Source organism: Tyto alba, unplaced genomic scaffold (assembly GCF_018691265.1).
Source record: "Tyto alba isolate M040663 unplaced genomic scaffold, T.alba_DEE_v4.0 Super-Scaffold_29, whole genome shotgun sequence".
Lineage (NCBI taxonomy): Eukaryota > Metazoa > Chordata > Aves > Strigiformes > Tytonidae > Tyto > Tyto alba.
In genome coordinates this window covers 8,380,259-8,395,560 of record NW_024881303.1, presented here as the reverse complement: position 1 = coordinate 8,395,560, position 15,302 = coordinate 8,380,259, and the positions used below count along the sequence as shown (strand labels likewise).

Genomic DNA, 15,302 nt, shown 5'->3' with positions numbered 1-15,302 from the left:
AACACATGTGCTCATGGCACATGATAATTAGTGAGGAACTTCCCAACTTTTCAGTTTCCATCATCCAAGGATGTTTTTCAACCTAACATACAGTATTACATCCTAAACTGTTTCAAATATATCTGCATTGTCACACTGGAATGTGTTTTGCAATGTCATTTGCCACAAATTTATAATACATTTCATTCAGTCACTCAGCATGTTGAAATGGCTTGGTTTTGAAATCCAAATTCAAAGAACAAGTAGGTTAATGTACTGACAAAGAGAATGAAGTTTCTTATATGAGTGTAACAGTAGGTTCCTATGGTGATGAACAATCATCGCAATTTGATGGAATAAAAATAAACACATGTGCATGTGATTCTTTGATAGCTAAAGGTTTTAAATTACTATGCTTGAAGCTAAAATGTAAGTTAATAATTTGATTGGAATTACTACCACTTTACATGTGTAGACTTGTTGCGTCAGATCTTAAATATCTACCCTTGACTGACACATTCAGTGTGTAGTCCAAAGGAGGATCTTGGCTAAAACTAGTAAGAATGAGTCCTTAGATGGAACTGAAGGCAAAGGGAAAGTTAGCATGGAGGAAGTTAAATCAAGTTCTAATCCTTGCTGCTTGTGGAAGTTAAATCAAGTTCTAATCCTTGCTGCTTGTGGGAGTAAGCTGTCCCAAACAGAACTTCATCTTAAAGCCCCACTCTGTTCTCCTTGTATGTGGAAGAGGATTTGCTCTCCCATATTGAAGTGACGGTGCCTTAAGCACACAGTTTTGGCTTCACTGTTCTCCTTGGGAATAACTCATCTTCAAATCCTGTCTTCAAACCACAGTGCTTCAGCCTGTCTCCGAGTGTTCACAAATAAGGAATTAACAATGACACTAAAAGCATTAGCGTATTTATTATTATTACTTAAGGGGAAGCAAGTGGCCTCTGATCCATAAGCTTAAATCACTTAAAACATGGGAGCCCTCCCCTGACAGCTGGGATGATACACGTAATACATGCACATGGACTCATCTCCTGGTGTAACAGTGGCTCAAACAAGACGGAATATTTTTTTATGTTTAATGCCACAGGTTTTGGGGTTATTCACATAATAATGAGCAGCGCTGAAAAGATGACAAAACTAAGAAGCCTTTATATACTAAACAGTATCTCTCATCCCACAGAGCCTGGGTTTTTTGAGAGGTAAAAAAGAGGCAGTACATTCTCTGTATATGACCATTTTTAAGCAGCTGAAAAAAATCTTTACAGTAATCATTTGATATATGAAACACACAGAATTAAAATCTCTTGGTTTTTATTGAAATCTCTAGACAGCAAATGAAAAATTTATAGATATTAGCTCTTGTATAAAAAATAGGTCATTATAGATGAAAGCAGAGCAACCATTAACTAATATGGTCTTATCTAATGATTACATTCTGAAATGTCAGTAAAACCCAAAGATTTTCTCTTCTTGACCTCTGTGCTGTTATATGGCTTAGGATTTGCTCAGAAAGCAATTAAATATATGTCTGTCACCTTCAGAAAAGCCATAGGTTGAAAGAGAAAAAAGACATCTATTTAGTCTCAACCTAAGCATCAATGGCGATTTGAATAATGAGAGCCAATTCCACATTGCAATGACTGAAATGGAAATCATGGGAAAATAACACAGTATTAAAATTATTCACTGCTGGTCCACTAAGCTTTCATACAGGAGAGGTGGTTTTATGGTAAACAGACACAGGTTGTAGCTTCATTAAATGTTAATCTACAGAAGGACAGTGCAGCTTAGTTGTGTTTGCTGTTAATAAGATCTTCAAGAGCTGTAGTAATAATTAGTGATACCCTGAGACAAATAGGGGAATCAGGCTGCCATTCCTATGGTGTCCCAACACATAGAGGTGTCTGTGAGTGCTGGCTGGATTTCCTCGTGGATGACCGGGGTAGAAGGCTTCCAAGCTTCGTGGCCAAAGAGAACTTCTACAGAATTAGGTGTGACAGCTACATACAATTCCCTGCTGAAGAGGGAAGGTAAAAATCGTTTGGACAAGTATTTTTGTTTCGTTGTAGAGGCGGGGTTGTTGGTCGTTCCTTGCAGATCGGGACGGGGTGAACAAGAAGTCTTCCCTCACCTCACAGAGCTGAGCTAGGACCAGGTACAGTTGCAATCCACGGTTCTTTGGAGAGCGGGATGCAGGAGAGACGGTCAGGGTCTCACTCTCCTTCACATGGGTCCAAGAGCGGGGCCTGTGCACCGGTGGGGCTTTCTCTTTCACCCTTATGGATGGTATGGATTATTCACCTCCTGTATGCACTGTGCAGAGCCAGGAAAGATTACCCACAATTATCTCTGCCTCTTGGATGTGTTCATTTTGGGATTGGTACAGATTAAACTATGAACCTGTCACGCTTGAGGAAATACCAGGGCTATGGAGCAGCTCATGAGCTTCTTTCTTGGGGGAATAGGTACCTGAGTGAATGGGTCAGGCATTTTCCTGAGCACTGCCACCAAGGGGATGATGCTGACAGAGGGGCTATCAGTTCCAGAGACCACATCTAGGGGAAGGTCTTCTCCAGATCTGTTTTCTTAAAACTTTCACCCTTGAATGTCTTTACATAGTGCTGCATGTTAGAAAAAATAAACTACCTCCATAAGAAGCACAAAATAAAATAATCCATTGATTGATTTTATTCTTCCAAGGGTGACCTTTGTGCCAGAAGTTGTCACTCCAAAAAATGTTGCGACTTCAGAGATTCTTTGATGTATGTCATATTCTTTCTGATGTTTATTTTTCTTTCTTCTATCTAAAAAGTTGATTTTTAATGATAGAATTCCTTGTAGTCTTCTATCCTTTGCCACATTAGAAAGTCATGTAATGATTCTGCTGGGGATAGATATTATAGCAAAACTGAAAACAATAAAACCTTTAACTGTACAACCCGTAGGCAACATAGGATCTGCTACTTTGGGCCATCAGTGAATGTTACTAGTGTGCCACACTTTTCAGTGCATTGGACAAACCAACACACTTTGTGCTGGTGAACTACTCGATTTCTTAAAACACGTGATGATGCCTTCTCATCTTCCCCTATTTTTCAGACTCTTAGCCAGATTCTATCAGTGTTGACAATACTGAATTTAATGTAATCTAGAGCAAATTTCTGTGAATTTTTTAATGCCTCTAACACTTGTCACTCAGTTAAAAAACAGTCAATTTTGTTACTGTATTCCTAAATCTAACCATTTAGATCACTGGTTCAGCTCATGTATTGTTAATAAGAAAACAAGCCAAACTCAACTTATTAGACTTGATTTTCAGATCTTGATTTCTGAGCGTTTAAATCCAAGTGACCTTGGATTTTAGTGCAATTAAAATAGAGCTATTGAAATTCATTTCTTAGTGTCAAGATATTCAGTGATGTATTAATGATTACCCTAATGCATGCAGGGTTAATAAGTGCTCAGTTCCATACATCTCATTTGAGTTACTTACAAAATTACCTGATTATTACAGGAAAACGCTCTGTGATTAGCCAGTCAGCTGTTTTCTTACCTTTGTCTGTTTGGCCTCCACCCAGTGCCAAATGTAACACTTTTAGCCAGGTCTGCAAAAGAAGTCAACACTCAAACTGCCAAATCCTTCTGAAAATCTGAATAACTCAGTCAGGTGCCTAGGGGGTATTGTGTTTTTTTGGAAAGAACTGAAGTTGGTTATGACTGCTGAATATGTCTGAAAATCCAGAGCAGCCTTTCTCCAGAAAATAAAGAGAACTATCTGTGGCCTATAACTGGTTAGAAGTTGGAGGAGTTTATTTTATTTATTGTCAAAGATGACATTTTTTAGTATCTCCAATATTTGTTATGTTATTCATTTAGGAAACAGTCCTTGTTATTCCACTGCTAAGACTGTGTAAGCTCTTCACTTGAATATCAGTCAATATATCCCCTAGCTACAACCCTGAGAAAGTGAGAATCCTGTGTGCTGAAAGCAAATTGCAGATAGATAGCGTTCATGATTCACTGGCCTCTGCACTTTTTGTTAACAAGTCTTAACAGATTCGGTAATATTTGCTAAGGCATCCTGTAGTGTTTTCCAGCTGGGGAAGATATTTTTAAAAAATATTTAAACCCATCCTAAAAGGTACTGTTTGGACACACTCTATACAGTTTTTGTTTGGATTAATTTACTTTTTTTTTTGAGTTCTTTATAATCTCTGCTCCCTGTAGAGTTCTTTGAGCTGTTCAAGGGGCTTATCTTAAACCTCCTGAGCATGCTGGGGAAACGGATGGGAGAGTTAAAAAAAATCAAATGGAACCTCTTTGGGAATTTTATTCCCCCCCTTACAGATCTCAAGCTGAAAAGATAGTGAGACATTCTGTGCCAATTCCCTGTGAGTCTTCCGGAGCTGGTTACTGCCTTTCCCATTCTCTAGCAGCAACCACAAGCTTTTCACTCACCGCCAGCATTTTACATATGCCATAGGGTGCTCTAGAGATGACAGCAGTGCTGAATCTCTGCATTGGGTGTCATTGTGTTGGGGTTTGTATCAGCTGGGTGCCAAGTGGTGATGGCAGAGCTCAGCAATTGTCTTACACTGACTTTGAGGAGGTTTAATTTTCTGTGCAGAGAAGGGAAGTAATAAATGTTATTCTGGGCTTTACTTTCTCCTCTTTCAGCTTTGTAGTGGTTCAGATCTTTTGTGAATACGTGTGTACAGTTCATGTGTGCCGCAGAGCCTTGCTCCTTTTCTGGTAGATAAACAGTTTATACAACCAGTGCACATTTTCTCATGGGTAGAATTCCACTTTCTCCTCTGATTTTTCATTGAAACGTAGCAGGTTCTGATCTTTCATGCTGCTTGGATTCATATGGGAAAGCTGACTGTGAAGTCTGTGACTACAGATTTATTATGGAACAACTTCTGTAGCAGCACAAGCACCTGGTCCCTGCAGACTGCCTGCTCCAAGTCGTGTGCTCCAAAACCATCAGTTAGTAAAGCATTGCAGTCAGCAGCCTTAATATCCTGCCTTGCTTATAAAATACAGGTTTCACTGAGAAAGGTCTTGAAACCTCTAAGGAAATTTCCTCTTCAGAAATTTGTCTTGGTGATTTCGATACACTGCTGAAAGAATGCACAGGCTAGAACAAATGTCCTGGGTGAACTTTGGTTCTACTAACATGAAGCGTTGGAGACACAACAGTGAAACAAAAGACTGAGCTTTACAGGATATCCTCTCCCTTAAATTTAATTTCTCTTTTACACCCATGTGTGTGCATTTGTGCACCATACGGGCTCATGTACAACCAGATTGCTACTAGTTTGTATCATTTTAGTTGCATACTGCCTTAAAAATGCTGAGATCTCAGTAGGAGCATTTCAGAGTAAGAATGTCAAAGACTTGTATTATTGGTAAGGGACCATTTTCAGAAGAATATTTACCTGAATTTGAAGTGCTCATTTTCTCATTTTCTGCTCTTAGGGTTTTTGGACTATTTATCATTAGCTTCCAGATGCTTCTGTGTGATTCTATATCACATTATGTGTCTTCTTTGGAAGCAGGAAAATTAGTACATACTGTAATCTGTGTCATCAACAGCCCCTTTCTACAGTACAACTAATAGAGAAGCTGGTGGCATCTCTAAGACTCCTTTTTCATGATGTTGGTATTCGTAAACACAAAAAGAAGTGCTGCAAAGTCAGGTTGGAGCTCCTAAAGTCATGTGCTAGAAGCATACAGATCTGAATATTGAGATTGCCTATCTTTGCTTTTTTTTTCCCCTATGTATATCTACATTTATCAGTCAAAGCTCCTTTGCCAAATCTCTTATATTAAGTATTTCTTTTAGTTATCATCTGTTTCATTCTCTGTTCTCAGTACTTGCAGTGTAGCAGACAAGAAAACTGAAATAAAGATTATTTGTTCCTGGCTAACTCTTGGATCATTATTCATTTACTGCTGTACTAGTTGATAAGTGATATCTCCGTATATCTCCATACGGTAATATGTCATTAAGAGAATCACTTTATCATGACATCAGAAAATTCCTGAATTATTCTTTCTAAGACTTTTTTCTGTGCAATAGAATTTTTTCTGTCTCTTCATATTACAGCGTGTGATGATAGATATGTTTGTTGTGTCTATACAAAGAGTAATGCTTTGAGTGCTCACTTTTAATATTCTGTATTTAACTCTGTATTTCTGAGGAAACAACATGCTGCTTTGGATCCAAGTGGCTTTTATTCTTCAGGGACACAATTAATTTACACTCCTAAAAACAAATGGTCCTGGAATATCTCCGACTCTTACAGTAACAACCTCTGCAATAGTTTAACCAATTTATCCTGCAGTTTGGAAGCTTAAAAGATAAAATTTGGAAATCAGTCATGGATGAATACACACGTTTTTCTTAAGAGCAGTGTTTGAGAATTCATAGCTCATGGCCTTGTTACATCAAAATAACTTACATTAATGAAAGTATTAAAGGGATGTAAAAAACTTCTAACCATGATTCAGGTCCAAGAGTAGATAAAAATGTTAAAAATCATCAATTATGATACAAAATAATTTTTCATTGAATACTATTAAGGAGAATAAAGATGTCACATTTCTCTTTTATAAGGATGAGCTTTCTGTTTGATCCAGAAGTTGTTTTTTTACCAGCAAAACTAAGGTGTACCCATATTTCTAATGGTAAATGGAATGACTCAGGTAAGTATAAGTTTGTGAAATTGACGTTTGCCCCCAATAAAAGTATGGAAATGTGATACAGGATATGGTCAACAATGACTCAGACGAGACATTATTACTAATGCAAACGATGGTTTATGGAGAATATGTCTTGTCAAATGTGTTTATTATTTTTATGATAAAACAATCTTATGCAGGGTATTTTAATGTTTTCTGTACAATATTTTGTTACAGAAAAATAGCATTAAGCCAAATTGACTTATGCTGTGTTAGATCAAATAAAAACTAATTATCTGCTAGATCTGGGAAGGTGGTTATAAGAGAGAAAACCTTATGCTATGGGTAAGTTTCCAAAGAGACACTGTGCTTCATAGTGTTAGACACAAGCATCATCTCTCATGTTTATTCAAGATGAGACCAAGAGATTACCTGGTCATATTCTATAAACACATGTGGAAAAGATTTCTGATGATTGCAGGTCTTTTGTCTGAGCAACATGATGAGATCTACTGGCTGTTGACTGAAAGTTAAAAAAGAAAAAAATCAGTTTAGAAACAGCACATGTTTAAAAGAGAGAGTAGCTGTCCATTGGAACAACTACCCTTTATCATTTGAAAACATTAAATCAAGACCTTCTAGGCTATAATTTTACCAAGTATTCTGGGATTGATAGGAAAATTTTGAGTACAAGAGGTTAGTGCAGATGATTGTAGTAGCTGCTTCTAGCCTCAGACTATCATAGTACAGAGGATAGAAGAATAGCTTCTACTTTACCTTTTTGCATTCATTCTATCTTTGACCACAAAAGAACTTTGATCTATTGAAATATAAAAGGGAGTAAATGTTATCATTAAACTAGAAATTGTTTACTATTCTCCCATTCTATGCTTTAGGACCTTTAGTAATACTTAACAACAATATCTTTTATACCTCTTCTGCATTAAACAGAAATGAAAATCATGGCTTTACTTCAATATTAACATGACCATTTGCCTCAAAGCTTAGTCAGGGTTACCAGAGTTTCCCTCTGTTTGCTAATATTCAGTAGTAGTCAACACACTGACCCAGTGTCCCTGTCTCTCTCACTGTCTGCAGAGCAAGCTGCCAGATTAATTCCATACAGTGAAAAGTGAATCAGTACTATTGATCTGCAGTCTTCTTTATTTGAGACTTCCAGAGTGCTCTTAACTTCATGCTCTTTTCTATTATTTATCCTAGGAAAACTTTAAAAGGTTTTATATGTTTCTTTGTGCAATTAACTACCATTTCAGGGTTATAAGGACATCAGTGTGTTTTGGAGGATGTACAAATATTAAACACACAATTTACAAACCTAACAAGACCCACAGGTTTTCACTTTCTTTCTTCACGTGTATTTGTGTTACTATTTCAATAGGGAAAGCTATTTAAGGTAAGAAATTAATTGAAGGTCTTATTTAATTATCCACTATGAAGACATCTTCATGTTCACAGGACAGTTTTTCACTCACTTTTACTTTACACTTCATGAGGTTTCATAATACTTTCTTTTTGCTCTAATCTCAAAATCTTTGGATTTTCTAGTCTGTAAGCCCTCCAGGGCAGGTTACTTATTTTATATCTGTACGGCACTGAAACTAAACCTTAGGTGTGTTTGGATGCGTGTCGGTAAGTGGACATCTACATCAAGACTTTTGAAGACTAGGTTTTCTGGATGTGAGCAAAACGTGGTGTTTTCTATTGTGAATGGTCCATCTTTGCATGTCTTCAAGCTCCTTCAGCTCTGAGCGTCCGTTCTGTGCTCCTGCAGGGATTGAGCGTAGCAGCGGGCGGATAGTCTGGGCACCAAGTCTGGAGGGACATGGTAGTGCTACCTGCAATTCTGGAAAACAAGTGTGAAAACTGTTAGGAATGAGAACAGTGTAACAGAATAGTCCCTTCTTCCACACCACCCGTTCAGCTGCAGTTAAAGCAGCAGATGGGTAGAAAAAGACTACCCCAATCCAAGATAAAACTCCCACGAGAAGCTTTGTGAAATAACCGGATGGATGGATCTTAAGATCCGGTTATTTCATAAAGCACGTGCTGGCCCAGTGTCATATTCCCAGCTGATTAATTTTCATCTTTCTTTTATTCAGGTTCTCTCGATTTGCCCAAAGGACATGAGAGCAGATATCTGCGTGCACCTAAACCGGAAGGTTTTTAACGAGCACCCCGCCTTCCGGCTGGCTAGCGACGGCTGCCTGCGAGCCCTGGCTGTGGAGTTTCAGACGATCCATTGTGCCCCAGGGGACCTCATCTATCATGCTGGGGAAAGCGTTGATGCTCTTTGCTTTGTGGTCTCGGGATCCCTAGAAGTCATCCAGGACGACGAGGTGGTGGCTATTTTAGGTACTGTGATCGCTACTGAAATGCTAGTGGTTTGGATATATTTGCCTTCTGCTTACCTTCAGTTACTAACTAGTCTTGCCTAATACCAGCTGCCACTACAGGAGGCTGGTGGTTGTCATAAGAGGGAGATGTCTTGTCTCCAGAGATACTAGTCTAGAAGCAAACCCTTCATCTTTTAAGCCATTGGGAATGCTTTTTCTGCCCAGTATGGCTCACTGGTCACAGTTACAGCATCTCTGAGCAGAAAAGAATGACATCTGTGTGCTTGACATCTTTTAAATAGCCTGGTAGAGGAAATGCACTTTGTTTAGTATTAATCTCTCAGGAGGATTTCCACATTAACCTTCACTGAGATTTTCACTTGTCTGTATTCTAGCCCAGAATAGCACCTGCAAACAGTCTCTACAAGGAAGCAAAATTGTTGCTTTTAGTGAACTGGCTTTACAGAAAGTAAATAGTCTGATCTGACTATGCAAAGAGATAGGGATGCACCACCTATCCAGGCACAGTTGTGAGAAGTCTGAGTGCTGGGGGAGCTCCAGGTTAAACACCCCATCACCCCACTGTGGTATCTGGTTTGCCAGCAGTGGGTAGGAAGGAGCCTAATGCAGACTCCTCACTAGCTTGTATGGGATTGGGAAAGGTGTAGCAGGTGGTGGGGCCGCGTGGTCAGCACCAATGTGGAGGCAGGAATCATCCTCAGAGGCAGAACAATGTAAGGGAGGACTGATGGCTCTGCATCAAAACGATCCAGAGTCTGTCTTGCCTGTTTAAAATAGACCCATTTATTGTAGAACTCGTCTCCTTTTGAATATTAGCTGTTTGCCTTCTCTTAGACTGGAGCTGTGGCTCCCTGAGGACAGATGCGGTGTGTGGCCCTGTCCTAGGGCACCTCTCACAGCCCACTGCAGCTCGGTACTGGTTCTCCCCTGTAAGGGTGGCCCCAGAGAGCTCCATGGGTCCTTCATATCTCGTGGGGTCGATCGCTGGGAGATGAGGGTTACACTTGGGAATTGCTCTGGCACATGGGAAGAGGGCGGACACGGAGGGTCGGTACTGGTCACGAATCAAGGCTCCAGCTCCTTCCCAGCTGGCAGCGAGGGGGAGGAGAGGAGAAATGAGGACAGGCGTATAGCCAAAGGAGACTCCGGGCAATGTTGCCATACAAGCCTGTGTGCGTGTGTCCTGCACTGGAGCGGGGCTGGGCGGTGTGCAGGCGTGTGGATGGGGCTGCATGGGGACGGCTCCCCAAGGGCGTAATGCAGCTCTTCCCAGCTGGAGAGTATGAACTCGGGAAAATGAAGATCCACGCTCTTTCGAAATACCTGCTGCAGCTTTCTCTATTCTAGTATATACTAAAGTTTTTGAAGAGAGAGCTTTAATGTAAGAATGAATCTGTTTCCATATTCAGGTGTAAAGTCATTATGGTGAAAGCTCTAAATCTACAATTTCCATAGTAAAATATTCGTTGTATTTCAGCTCACTGGAGCATTTCATTTTTATTATTAATCTCAGTGACGATATCTTATATTTCCTTATGGCTATTTAAAATACAAAAGCTTTAAGAGTAAGTAGCAGCATTTAAGTGAATAAATGGTTTTCTGGGTATTACAATGAAAAAAAAAATATGTAATTTACTGAACTAGAAGCCATCACTAAGTAGATTACATGCAAAACTTTATTGCATTTACTAATGAATATTGTGTGTTTGGAATGACAGTAAGAAATTTTTGTTTCTGCCTTCATATATGGTAAATCTATTATCTATGTTATTCTCCATTTGCTGGAGAGACCTTTAACCATACCCAGTTAAAATGAATTACCTTTAGTTACCAAAAGTGCCTTCGATTCTGCCATGGCTGCTGACACTTGATCCCATGACTCAGAGCTATGTTCATTGTGTACTACAGGGATTGGCAGAGTGTGTAAATGTAACTTAAAGCAAGATAAACTGCTTCCTCTACTCAGAGCACACTGAAGAGTTTTTTCATGCTCTGACACTTTATTTAACAGAATAGTGAACTGAGTAATTATAAGATGACATATCCTAAAAATTCACTTGTGGAAGAAAATCTGTCCCAGATGTAGTTGCAAAGACATTTATAGTGGCAGCTGTGACACCTGAAATAGCAACTGCAGATCAGATGGTGAAGAACATAATTTTTATTGATCTGTTCTGCCTTGAGAAGTTCAAGCACAAGGAAAGTGAATCTACCTAAGGGGGAGACCAGGTTTAAAAACCTTTGCCTAACATGGAAACCTCTCTAGCCTGCTTTGAGTGCACCAAGCATCGGCTGTTACACTGGGTTTCCTAGGGATGGTAAAGTTACAGGGTTGCACTACGAGTCTGTCCATCTTCTCCATCCCCCAGGAATAATCTAGAGTGGAAATGTGATAAGTATCCTTTGGAAAATTGTCCTCATTAATTTTCTCTATAGCAGCAGGAGCATGGCAGGACATGCTGTCAGCCCGCCTCTGCTCCTTGCAGAGCCATCCCTTTTCTAAGTTTGTTTTGGAACTGGTATTTTGCAGTTACTGTTTTAACAGTATAGTGTTATTTAATATGGTAGTGTTATTTGCCTTCCTTAGAGAGACAAGGCATGTCTTTTTTTTTTTTTTTTACCATTTTCACCTGCAGGTGGAAGTTTTGGTGTATTCTTAAAGGTGGAATATCGTAGAAAAGTGAATCAGGTAGGGACACTAAGATGGGTTAAGAACATGCATCTTCCATCTCTTACATTCATGCTTCTGTCCGAAGTACAGGGCTTCATACTCCCTCAGGTCCCAGCATGAGTCATTCTGTAATGTTGCTGCTTTTTTCCCTTCTCTGTTTTCCCTTATCATGTTCCCTTCCCTCACAGCCACGGTGGGTTGGCATATCTGCCCTCCCTGCCTGCCGAAACAGTGTCCTCATGAGACTTGGCATCCCGTCTGGGTGCTTTCTGCAGGCTCGGCTGTGGAGACAGCCACCCTCTTGTCCAGCAACAGTTTTCCTGGTGCAGCATCCCCAGCTTTTGCATTTCTTGTGCTCGAAAGCAGGTAAAACCCAGTGATTGACAGGGCATCTTGCAGCACCATGACATTTTGTTCTCCCCTGGTTTGTTTTTGTTCTCATTTGTGCATAATGAAATTCCCAGCTGCTGCAGTAATCAGTATTACAGAAATTGGTACAGTAAGAGAATGAATCCACTTGTAGATCCACAGTTTATAGGACTCATTAATGAAGATACCCAGGTGCCTCATTATGTTCCCCTCATTAGTTATCTCCATTTCTCGAGGACAGTCTCCCACCTTTTGCAGGTACTGACTGCTGCTGTAGCAGAGAGTGCACCACATACAGAGCTGGCATGATAAGGTGCTGCTTTGCTGGAGAAAACAAGATCCAGTCATTTTAACATAACTCATCTGCAGTTGCCAAGATAATGGAGAAGGTGAAACAGTCTTGTCTCTAATTATCAAAATTTTCCTAGCAAGCAAGGTGACCCTGAGAAGGCACATCAGTATCTTTCCACCATCTCAAGCAGGAGTAAACAATTTAACTGCTACTACTCTGCATGGGGAGGTGTTATCAGCGGAGAAGTCTCAGGAAGGACCAAGGCTTTGAAGTCCTCCAGGCATCTGCTAGCAGAGGGCACCTAACAATTCACCCTGCCACAATAAACCTGAATTTGCTCCTGGTGAGGAGTTTCACGTAAGTGGCAATGCCAACCAAGTGTCTCTTCTCAGCTTCCGCTGCTTTCCAGCTCCCACCATTTGCACAGCTGACTGCATAAGTTGTACAGTAACTTAAGCTGGGCAGATTGATTAACAAGCTTTAAAGAAGTAATTTTTCCAGCAAAAAAATAATGACCCACCATGTTCAAATGTTGATTGTAGGAATTGATCAAAAATATTGCTCAGACTGCATAGCGATAAAAATATATTGAGCAGTGAAATGCTAGTGGGGGCTGCCGCTGAATGAATTCAGTTTTGATAGACAAGACAGAATTAATATAGATTTAACAGCTCATGTTTCAGCCACACTTAGGGTCTTGATCCCATATTATTCAATTAAGTTGTTACTTGCCTTTATGTGTTGCATGTTAATTCTCAGCATGTTTTGCATATAGTCCCAGAGCAACCTGTTATTTATTGGATTTGTTGTTTTTAGGCAAACCAGAGTTTCGCTTATTAAAGGTCTGCTTCATGAGTTATTTCCAAATGTTTGGTCTGTGAGAGGAATATTATGCAGTATCAGAGGAGTTAAGGAAAACAAGAGCACAAGTGGCATGTCTTGAATTTGGTATGACAGCTGAGACTAGGGATGAGTTTTTTTCTACTTCTAATCTTATGTGTGTTTGGAGGTCAAAAGATTAAGTTTCCTAGCAGATCACACAGAGGAGTGTTCTTTAGAGGCTGAGCAAGTAGCACCTTCCTTTTAGGTGAGCAGGAGACCCAGATGCTCCATAGCTTTCTTCTGCAGGCGTTTGGTATTTGGGATCCATGCATCAACACTTTGAATTTCCTTGGTGTTACACAGCTGGGCACGTGCTTTGTGCAGGACAAGACTGACCGTATGTGGTGCACTGTGACATGAAAAACTGTCAGTCCAATTCCATCTCATAGTATTAGTAGCTAATTAGTTTAGTAGTTTTTAGTAGTTAGTAGTTTAATTAGTTCAGCTGCAGCTTGGATTTCTCAAGCGGAATGAAAGTGACAGAACTTGCCCCTATGTGAAATCAATTCTTGATATTTTATGCTGAACTTTGTTTTGCTTTTCATATGAAGTAAACAAAGGCAAGCTAATTGTGAGAGTTCCCCCAGGTTAGTAATGTGCACCTGCTAGCAATTTATGGAACAACCTGTGTCCTATTTCATCTATTTGAAAAGTCCCTTTTGTTCTAATGAGTTAAATCTCTAAGTAAACTAAGAGAAAAGTGATTCATGAAGGAAGAGTTTGGGTTTTTTTCAGCTAGCAGGACTGCCGTAATTCATGTGATGCAGGTTGTTTTTTAAGTGCTGAATCCACAATATTTTGCAAAATTCTTGAAGGATTAATGATTTGAGAACCAGTGTATCATGCTGGTGTGCACTGTGCAGTTCTTGAGCATTTGGAAGAAGTCATATCTTGAAGGTCTGGGTTTGCATATGTAGTACTATGTAAAATTTAGTTCTGCTGATGCTTGTTCAAGAGTGTTATTACTTCGTACTGACAGAGCTGAAGGGAACGTTCAATTTTTCACGTTATTTTGTAAATTTAAAATATTGTCGTCTCTATCTGAATTATAGTTAACTATAATAAGAAACATCAATCTTAATTTAGTGCCAGCTGGTGTGTTATAGATGTGATTTGTAGCCTCCAATGTCAGAAAGATTCCTTTCACTGAATTGAAATGTTTTTGAATTAGACCTGCATGCTTCATTGCCAAACCCAGGAACTCAAAAGTCTTGGCAGCATAAGAAAAGGAACATTATTTACAAATCATCATGTGATGTGTTTCTTTTAAATCAGACTAACAGTTCGAGGCAATCTGATTGCTTATGAGTTTTGAAGATGGTTGGAATAGTCATACTTTCAATTTTATTTCCTCAGTCAGGAAGGATAGAAATTTATTTCTGTATAAAATCAAAATGGAGATATCCTGCCTTCAGGACCTGGGGCTTCTAGAAAAACATGAAGTTCTAGGAGACTTGCACTAAAAGTGAGAGATGAGGGGAGGATATCTGTATAGACCTTTTCCTCTTCTTGCAGCAGTGCTGAATGGAAGAAAAGTAAATTTCTTCTGTGTTTCTCCGTGCAGATGGAGAAGGTTGCACTGTGTTAAATAACGCAAAGTGTCTTTGCCAGTATGGACTTGGATGTTTGGCATAGTCTCTTGTTATTGTTTCTTTACTATTATGTTGGACTTTCAAATGCTAGAAATGCTATTTTCTCCCATCATTCTGCACATTTCACATGTTAATGTGCAGTCCTGTAGGGCTGGATTTCTGACTAGTCGGGGCTCATCTCTGATCTGTAATTTCCAGAGAGTTCTGGTCCTTCTCGATGCCCCAGAAAAGGCTGAAGTTTTGGCTAACACATTCACAGAGGCAAGGCGACCTCTCTCACCGTCTAGTAGTCACCTCTGCACATGATAGGCTGTGCTTACCAGGAAGCAAGGATGTCCCAGATGGCAGGAGGCAGCTGATGAATTTACACCACTACACCTCCCCCATCTTCTCCAGATCCCCTCTTCAGACATAAATAGCTGTATCAGCTAAGTCCAGAAATC

At 39.7% G+C, this 15,302-nt stretch overlaps 1 protein-coding gene across 1 annotated transcript in view; it reads left to right on the top strand.

Annotated features, from left to right (window-relative positions):
* Window positions 1-15,302, top strand: part of KCNH5 (potassium voltage-gated channel subfamily H member 5) — a 162,292-nt gene that overhangs the window by 112,461 nt on the left and 34,529 nt on the right. Inside the window, exon 9 of the mRNA XM_032996364.2 lies at window positions 8,799-9,051. Within this exon, the coding sequence (XP_032852255.2) occupies window positions 8,799-9,051 (253 nt within the window). The remainder of the gene's footprint in view (window positions 1-8,798; window positions 9,052-15,302) is intronic.